General features: G+C 42.9%; 1 protein-coding gene across 1 annotated transcript; it reads left to right on the top strand.

The window, feature by feature from the left end:
• Positions 1 to 889: 889 nt before the first annotated feature.
• On the top strand, positions 890 to 5,616 carry DTD2 (D-aminoacyl-tRNA deacylase 2). Its single transcript, XM_056850846.1, has 3 exons — positions 890 to 1,013; positions 3,088 to 3,157; positions 5,254 to 5,616. The coding sequence occupies exons 1-3, from the start codon at positions 903 to 905 to the stop codon at positions 5,577 to 5,579; spliced, it is 507 nt and encodes a 168-aa protein (XP_056706824.1). The 5' UTR covers positions 890 to 902; the 3' UTR covers positions 5,580 to 5,616.
• The last annotated feature ends 4,018 nt before the right edge of the window (positions 5,617 to 9,634 follow it).

The following is a 9,634-nucleotide window of genomic DNA, read 5'->3' on the forward strand; positions in this document are numbered from 1 at the left end:
GTTAAGGTGCAGTGAAAGTGGATTGAAAGTGCATTATTTGGGCTGTGTGAACAGCGCCGTCTTACCCCATTTTTGATCTTAATTTAATATTTTATTATGTAGTTTAGTTGGATGGATGGCCCAGGCTAGCCTGATCTCGTCAGATCTCAGAAGCTAAGCAGGGTCAGCCCTGGTTAGTATTTGGATGGGAGACCACCAAGGAAGACCAGGGTTGCTGTGCAGAGGAAAGCACTGGCAAACCACCTCTGTTATCGAAGGCTTTCACTTCATTGGTTCTTGTAGGTTATCCGGGCTGTGTGACCGTGGTCTTGGTATTTTCTTTCCTGACGTTTCGCCAGCAGCTGTGCAGGCATCTTCAGAGGAGTCACACTGAAGGACAGTGTCTCTCAGTGTCAAGTGTGTAGGAAGAGTCTCTTGCCATGAAAACCCCCCAAAAAAGGGGTCGCCGTAAGTCGGCTGCGCCTTGAAGGCACTTTACACACACACAGATGCACATTTTCCCCATCTGAATTTTCAAAACTCTGCATGGGGGGCTTATTTTTTAGTTTTGAGAATTTGGCTGGGGGAAACGTGCATGTAGAGAGCGGCAAACCCAAGGCCAAACCTCCCATGCGTTTTCGCCCCTTGATGTCAGCGAAGCAATTTGGGGCGACTATGCAACGATCGGGCAAGTATGTCCGGTGTTTTCACAGAATCCTCCCGGAGCATTCAGCCTGAGAGGTTTCATAGGAAGTCACTCCTTGTCTATGGTTCTGACGTCAACTCCTGAGTGGCTTTGCTATTAGCAATCCACGTGAGAAAGCGAGCGAGCGAGCGGGCGGGGCTTGTCTTCTCTAGGAGGAGTTGGCGAAAAGGGCTGGAGGGAAGAGTAGGTTTCCTGCGCGCCGCGTGCATCCACAGGCATGGCCGATTGCAGCCGGGCTCCGGTAGCCCGGGCGCTCTTGCAGCAGTGTCTGCATGCCAGGCTACAGGTGAAGCCTCCCGCGTCGGGTTCCGAAGCCGAATGGGTGGAGGTAACGTCTGCACTGGCGAGTTGTTCGCGGAGTCCTTCTTACTTTCATCAGCCGATGGCGGAGGGCCGTGTCGGAGTCGCTCATCTCTTCTTTTTTATGCCTCCGTGCTTTGCAGCCGCCGCCTATTTTAAGTCGTCAGAATTTCGTATTAGAAGTCAACTCCCAGCCCGGCTAGACCTTGAAATTCATTGCGCATCGTTATGCTTTGTGAAACAATCAAGAACTTCTGCTGGAGAGGATGATAATAACGCAGGATTTTTTCCAGGGTGCCGGAAGTGTTTCGGATGATGAGTGTTACTGGAATGATCAGAAAAGGGCCAGAGTCCAGTAGCACCTTAAAGACTCACAAAAATATTTTCTGGTAGGGTAGGAGCTTTCCTGAGCCACAGCTCACTTCTTCAGATACAGCTTAGAATGTGAATCCATCTGTCTTTAAGTAGAGGAGAGTAACAGATGGATTCGCATTCTAGCTGTATCTGAAGAAGTGAGCTGTGGCTGACGAAAGCTCATACCCTACCAGAAAATATTTTTGTGAGTCCTTAAGGTGCTACTGGACTCTTGCCCTTTTCTACCACTGCAGACAGACTAACACGGCGACCCACTGTGGAACGATCAGAGATCGTGGAGCGCTGTGGCCTCGAAGCACTTTCACACAGGAGGCTGGCAGCTGCTCTTGCTTCCGTCGGGGTTGTGAATGTGAAACCCAATAGGATCGCCGTGCATGCTCACATTGCCAGTTGAAGAGGTGGAAGGGAGTTTTAACCCCATATTATGAAAATGCCCTCGGAAGGAATTGGGAACCGGAAAATCCCTGTTCCCAGCTCCACCTCTGCTACACAACAATCCTTTGGCCTTGGGCAAGCCATTCTCTGTCATCTTCACTATAAGCATAACAACAATGACCTGCCTTTCAGTTCAGCCTTCCCTCCTACGGAGGTACTTTCCGGGATGGTCGTAAAGAGAATTGTAAACAGCCCATAGCTCAGTTGTAGAACATTGATTTGGATGGGAAAGGCCTCTTTTGATTGATACTATGGATGTTTGCAGTAGACAGCCTGGGTTCAATGAACCAACGGCCTGAAGCAACCTTATTAATATGTTAGTTTTTGGTATTTGGGTGAGATCCCTTAATAGAGAACAGGGAGAGGGCTAGTAATTACACTATTGTAGCAGCCTTAGAGCCCTTAATTGCAAGGACGGGGAGGGGTTGGTTGGTTGCAGTTACATCGATGTTATTACCATGCATACATTATTGTGCCTCTGAGAAAAGGCAAGGCAAACTGATGCCAAAAGTGAGACAGAAATAAAGAGTTAAGTGAGCTAACACAGGCCCAAGAGTTTACAGAGCTGAGAATGCTTAAGATCACATATTATTTTGCAATTACCATCCAGTTTGTTGTCCTCTTACGAACGAGTTGGGTAAAGCCTTTTTATTTTTTGTTAAGGTTCAGGGCCCCATCATGGTCCCAAGGAAAAGAGAGGTGGGTGGGGACATCAACAAATTACACTTTGTTAATTGCACACAAACCAGGATTTTGAACCATTTGTTGAACTGCCCACATTTGGATGTGACAACAGCCAGTGCAGTGGTTAGAGTGCTGGATTAGGGCTTGGGAGGCCTGTGTTCAAATCCCTGTTTGAATGAAATGGGATAAGGTTTGACCTAACCTCTCTCAGCCTTGCTTACTTACTGTGAGATAAATGAAGCAGGAGAGCTGTACTAAATAAGCTGTATGTGCTAAATAAATAAATACTGGTTAGATCTAACACTTGGAACCTAAAATCTTTCAACTTGGATGAGAGGAAGGAAGAGCATGTACCTGAAAATAAACCACACATGTTCTCACTGCAAATAAACTCCAGTTTGTTTGTGATTTCTGAATACAGCCATAGGTAGGCCCTGTGCACCAGTGAGTGGTAGGTGGTAGAACTCCTGAAGCCATCTATGCTTCTACTACAAGTGATGAACTTTGCTAGTTAAGAAAGATTTCATATCTCAATCTATTCATTTATAGTAAAATTTGTTGAGCAGGCATGTAGATTTATAAATATGTTTCTTCATCACTTTGCATAGATCCAGCGAGGACTTATAATCTATGTATGTTTCTTCAGAGGGGCCAATGAAGAAATCATTCCCAAAATGGGTAGGTAAAATATTCTTGAAACAGACAACTAAAACCAAACTAAGTATCTGTAAATGTGATGCAGCTGCTTCATCGAACCTCACATAAAGATGTATCACAAGACAATAATAAGAATCCATTTAATGAGATTTTTGTATTTAAAGGCTTTGAAACTGAAAACTGCTGGAGGAAATTAGTCTAAGTATTTCCTTCTGAGTCCTACATGCAAGTCTGCATGCTTTTTAATTAACTGGGTCTTGTTAAGGTGGCTCTTTAACTTGTTGAGGCAGATTGTGTTGTTACTGTTGTGCCGTATTTACCTACAGACTTGAGGCAGTACTGAAATATGCGGAACCATTAAATAGTGGTTTGGAATCCTGGTTTTTAGGCCACCTTTGGCAAATGACAAACTATTTAGATTAACTAGCCAACCTGAGTTACTGGAAATACAGAAGACTTCAGCTCTCAAACTTCACACAATGAGAGGGGAATAAGGAGCACAGCAGCCCCAAGACCTTCAAGGCTAGCTCCATAACAACAAGCCATGGTAATTAACACGCAGGCACCATAATCCTCAGGATAAGAGAGCAAAAAAATATTAAAGTAAATGGGCATATGTAGAAATGACCAGAATGAATTGGTGGATTTACAGTCAGAGCCCATTACAGGTTCGGTATAAGAAATGAATCCTTCCCACCTTTTCCAGTCTTCTCAATAGCTCCTCCCCATTGCATGCCTCTGCATCACAATTCTGGACTTCTTTGGTGGTCTCCCATCCAAATACTAACTAGGGCCAACTCGGCTTAGCTTCTGAGATCTGACAGGGATATTTATGCATATGGCTCTTTGATCTGCCACCTGTGCTCTATTTCCCAATGTGGCAGTGACCACAAGTTTCAGGAAAGTGGGCAAGGCCATTGCTCAGTGGGGCTTAAGGATGGCAATTGATTCACATCTTGAAATATCTGCCACTGAATGATGTCAGCTGTGAGCATCACTGAACTGCAGGCTTGGTGCTATAGATGGAAGTAAAGGGCCTGTTCACTCATATACCCCCCTTCTCTGCAGCATCTACACTCTGCCAAACATTTTACATTCTGCTTAACAAAGAATTCTGGAGAACCTGAAAGCTTGAATGCTGTTTTATATGATCAGTCTGACTTGCAAGGTTTTCCACCCTCACCAGATACAAAAGGGCTGGCCAAGGTTCAACAGTGATTGAAAAGTGCTCAAAAGTAATCTGGTAACTGAAAAGGTTATATCTTACATTATTGCATGTATGTGGTGGGGTGATGCGCATAGTGTAGTAATCATACAGCTATTTTTGGTTGATGGTAGCTGCAAATGAGACTCTCTGTCTGCAGTGGAGCGAGTACCACTGACTTAGAAGCATTCCCATGAACTCCATTACGCTGAAAGCCATCTTTTAAGTAATAAGGACAAGCCAAATACTTCTGAGACAGACGTACAAGCATCAGAGCTTCTATTAGTGTTCTGGAATCGGCTCACTTTGACTGTCTCTATAAGTAATAAGTACTAAGCAATCTGACAAGATATTTCAGTCACATCTAGCTTGTGGAAATGTTTTCTGATCAACATTGCAGCATGGGGAAAAGTCCTAAGAGTATTCACTGTAAAGCATTTGTATCTTTAGTAAGAGTTTAGTGGACTGAAAGAATGTGACTGTTAGTTGACAATCTGAATCCTTAAAGTTGATCCACTAACAAATAATTATTTGGGTCACTGCAATCAGTTGTATGGCACTCGGGTGTCTGGGGCAGTTTTTAGAAAGTGTGGCTTTCAAATCATTATGCTCTCCGTCTCTAATTAGGTTAGACGTTTTTCCACAGTTGCATCTGGACTTAAAAGAGCCATAACCTAGATAGCCAGTAGAGGGCATTCGTGTACAGTTAAAATATTAATTGAATAGCTTGTGGGTCATAAAATGGCAATTGAAATTTGGGTACAATTTCCAAATCAATCTGGAGCTTTGAATTTCACAGTGTAAACGTTTTATCTTCTGTCAGCATGGACAGAGTATAAAAACGACTAGCTAATATGCAGCAGTTATGTTTGTTTTTTTATTCTAATTTTCATACTTTTCTATATTTTTGCAGTTAATACACTCCTGAATGTGAAATTAAGTGAAACTGAAGATGGCAAATATGTTTCTATTGTGGATTTGCCTGGCAGCATTTTAATAATACCTCAAGCCACACTGGGTGGTAAACTGAAGGGAAGACACATGCAGTACCATTCCAACATTGAAAAGGAAATTGGGATGGAACTCTATTCTCAGTTTGTGTCTCTGTGTGAAAAAGAACTGGCTGCCAATGCCAGAGGTGCCGAGGCTGGTGTTGTTCTCAGGCATGGGACATATGGAAACCGGCAGGTTTTGAAAGTGGATACAAATGGACCATTCACTCATATGATTGAGTTTTGAAAAGTCCGATCTTTCGAATGACCAATAAAAGTTGCTGTTTCAATAGGTCGCAAGGTATTTAATTCATTGCATGAATTGAAACCTAGCTAAACATTTATTTAAACATATATGGTCTGATGTTGTGTTACTGTACATTGTAATAAATCAGTAATTCCCACCATTAGCCAAAGAGGTTCACTGGCAGAACTCTTATCTTTTCCTTAAGTAGCTCCCCCCAAAGAAGTTTGTAGCCATGTTGATCCACAGCCGAATCCATGAAGTAGAGGAATAGGGGGAAGTGAAATTACACTGGGGTTCCCACCTTTTCTGAGCCTGTGGGCACCTTTGGAATTTTGTCACAGGGTTATGGGGCTCAACCACAGAATGGCTGCTGCAGGAGGCGGAGGCAACCACATAATGTCAGTGAGTGAGGTTATGTATAATTCTAGTAGTAACTCTTCAACGTTTCAGGCCGAAGCTCTGTTTAACAGGATGCCTTTTTAAATGAACATTGTGTTTAAAAATATTTTCGTGTATACATACAGCTTCTCCTCAGTCACGTAATGAAGATCCCTGTGCTGTGATAGCAGCTGCTGGTGAAGCAAAGTTTTTAAAAATCTACACGACCAATTAAAACCCCTGCTAGACAAAAAACCCCATCTATCTCCACCCACTTTCTAAAAACGTTTGGTGGGTGCCAGGAAAGGTGTTGAAATAATACAAGCCTGTAACTATTCATTAAGAACATAAGAAAGGCCCTGCTGGATCAGACCAAGGCCCATCAAGTCCAGCAGTCTGTTCACACAGTGGCCAACCAGGTGCCTCTAGGAAGCCACAAACAAGACAAGTGCAGCAGCACCATCCTGCCTGTGTTCCACCGCACCCAATATAATAGGCATGCTCCTCTGATACTAGAGAGAATAGGTATGCAGCATGGCTAATATCCATTCTAACTAATAGCCATGAATACCCCTCTCCTCCATGAATATATCCACTCCCCTCTTAAAGCCCTCCAAGCTGGCAGCCATCACCACATCCTGGGGCAGGGAGTTCCACAATTTAACTATGCGCTGTGTGAAAAAATACTTCCTTTTATCTGTTTTGAATCTCTCACCCTCCAGCTTCAGCAGGTGACCCCATGTTGTAGTATTATGGGAGAGGGAGAAAAACTTCTCCCTGTCCACTCTCTCCAAACCATGCATAATTTTATAGACCTCTATCATGTCTCCCCTCAGCCGCCTTCTTTCCAAGCTAAACAGGCCTAAGCATTTTGGTTGCTCTTTTCTGCACCTTTTCAAGCTCTGTAATATCCTTTTTTAGGTGTGGTGACCAGAACTGTACACAGTATTCCAAGTGTGGTCTCACCATAGATTTGTACAAGGGCAGTATGATATCAGCAGTTTTATTCTCTATTCCTCGTCTAATTATGGCCAGCATGTAATTTTCCTTTTTTACAGCAGCAGCACACTGGGTTGACATCTTCATTGAGCTATCCACTACCACCCCAAGATCCCTTTCTTGGTCTGTCGCTGCCAGCACAGATCCCATCAGTGTATATGTGAAGTTGGGATTTTTTGCCCCAATATGCATCACTTAACCAATTACATTGAATTTCATTTGCCATTTTAATACCCATTCTTCCAGTATGTAGTATTTTGTATTTTGGCTTCTCTCTAATGATCTGCAATATACCTGGCTACATTCTGATTAATTCCTATACACCATGCTTAGTTATTAAAGACCTTTTCTCCAAAAGATCCTTGGTGTGCTCTGACTGTTTTTAACTCTCAGCCATTTTTATCACCTAATTGCTTTACCACACAGGAATACCAGGATTTACCTTTTAAAAGCAACCAAATTAGCGCAATGCGTTGTGTAGGGTTTCGAATGAATGAAGAGGCTCTGGAGAACTCAGAAGCTTGCACAATGCATTGTGTTGTTTTGATTGGTCTTAATAAAAGGTATTGCATGTGTAATGTAATCACCTGCTTGGAGTCCCCCTCCCCCCTTTAACTGTCTCATGGATTTTGTTTTGTTCTGCCTTTTCTTTGATTCTGATCAACTAAGCCCCTTACCTGGAAGTCCCCCCCCCCCCCGACATTCCCTAATCGCTTATGGCATTATGACTAGCATACAAGGCTAGAAATCAATATCTTTTTAATAACATCCACCATCTTAAATGCCAAACGTTAGCCTTCTGATGTTAAGCAATAACACTGCCATGTAGCACAGTACCAATTAATACTATTGTGGAAATAAAATAAACGGCTTGACTTACTGACTGCTGTTTGCGGTGCGTAAGGTTGGAGACACAAACCTTAACAAACTAGGAACCATTCCTACTATTTGTGTGATTTGTAAATTTTTAAGCACGATGGACTATTGCATAAAATAGGGTTGATCCAAAGGCCACTCTTCTTAAAGCTGCTGTCCTGATAGCAGGCTATGCAGCATTTCCTTAACCATTTTTGGGTGATATTTAGAAAACGCTTGTGAACATGAAGTGTTCACCCAGACTCACTGTCTCTCAATACCATTTTTATCTCCCTTACCCACGAGTAAAAGCAGGGAGTACTGTCCCCACTCTGGATTCAACCCTGAGTCTCCCAGATCTTAAAACCACTACACCACACTGTCATGCTTCATGCAAGTAAGAATCAGTTCCCAACAAAACAAGGATCAGAAGAAAGGAAGCATACGTGTCTCAGATGAATTGTGGAGAATTCCTTTTTATGAGTACAGATGGCAGCTTTGTGAACTTTATTGGCAATATTTTACAGGAGGCAAAAGAAAACCTTAAGATGAGTATTTTGGTTTATTTGATGGCAACTCTTTTAAAATAACTTTCACATTGATAATATAATGTGACAGAGGGAGGGTTGGGGCTCTTGTTCTGGTACACAGAGAGACATCTGGAGATTGTTGCATTCCTTCCTGTCAGGCTCACTGCCTCTATCCATTTGTCTTCCCTCAGCCTCCAAGGCATGACTCAGCGAAGTGGAGAGAGCAGAAGCGGCTCATGCAATTTAAAGAATGCTCTTTCCCGTCATTTGGTGCTGGCTATCCTTCTGACGTGTCCCATCACCTCAGCCGCTGCTAGCTCTGAAAGTAACTAGCGCCCATTGTATTGGGGGGGAAAACACTTTGTGAGTGGTAAATTTATGGTACTGAATGTTTGTAATGGCTTGTGATGCCCTGTTTTGTGGAAGGCTATGCTCTGGGATTGAAGCTGAGTCATGAGATGTACAAAGGTGTTCTTTCTTGCAAGGAGGGGAGAATTTTTACTCTCAATTCTCTAGGGCGATTTATTCTTGTTTCAGAGATCGTGGTTTTTTTAATAAGCTCACAGCTGTATTTTAAGATGTATTAACAGAGTGTCAGTGTGGTTTCTCAACCATTAAGGAGATCAGATCATCCTCTAACAAACAGTTTTAATCTCTACAGCATTCCCAGCTTGACTGCTCTGAATTTAACATTGGTGTCTTCTGCTCATTTTAATAGTATTTGGATATCAGTCACAATATACAATGCTCGTACAGCAGCATGTGTTTGTAAGCAGCTTATGGGTCAGTCCTATGAACATTTACTCCAGTCTATACCCATTTAAATGTATGGGATTAGACTGGAGCAACTGAGCACAGGGTTGCACTGTTAGTCTGTTGAGATAGCAACATATTTTGGATTACTGATGAAGGGAGAACGGTAGTACAGAGATCTTAATAGGAGAGCAGTCCTCATCTGCACCATACTTAGGCCGTTTATGCATGGGTCTTTAGCCTCACGATCCTGAGACTGCTTAGGGGCTCATGATTTTTCTGACCTTCAGAAGTCACTTCGCTGCTGCTTCATGCTTCCCCCGCGGTTTCAGGATGCTGTTTTCCCACCCAGCTGTTTTGCTGGGTTTTTCCCTCAGCTGCTTGTCTTCATTTCTATTGATATATTTAGTGCTTTAGCGCTGAAATGTACTTTGCAAACACACTTGTGTTCTGAGTTTGGGTGTGATTCTGTGCTTAAATGGCTGTTAAATGGCTACTTGGCTCAGTTAAAAAAGAACCCCTGCTTTGGTCAAGTTCATA

Source organism: Euleptes europaea, chromosome 6 (assembly GCF_029931775.1).
Source record: "Euleptes europaea isolate rEulEur1 chromosome 6, rEulEur1.hap1, whole genome shotgun sequence".
NCBI classification, from domain to species: domain Eukaryota; kingdom Metazoa; phylum Chordata; class Lepidosauria; order Squamata; family Sphaerodactylidae; genus Euleptes; species Euleptes europaea.

Coding starts and splice junctions, on each gene's coding strand:
- DTD2 (XM_056850846.1), top strand. CDS start 903: ATGGCCGATTGCAGCCGGGCTCCGGTAGCCCGGGCGCTCTTGCAGCAG. Junction 1,014..3,087: donor CCGAAGCCGAATGGGTGGAG/GTAACGTCTGCA, acceptor CACTTTGCATAG/ATCCAGCGAGGACTTATAAT. Junction 3,158..5,253: donor AGAAATCATTCCCAAAATGG/GTAGGTAAAATA, acceptor ATATTTTTGCAG/TTAATACACTCCTGAATGTG.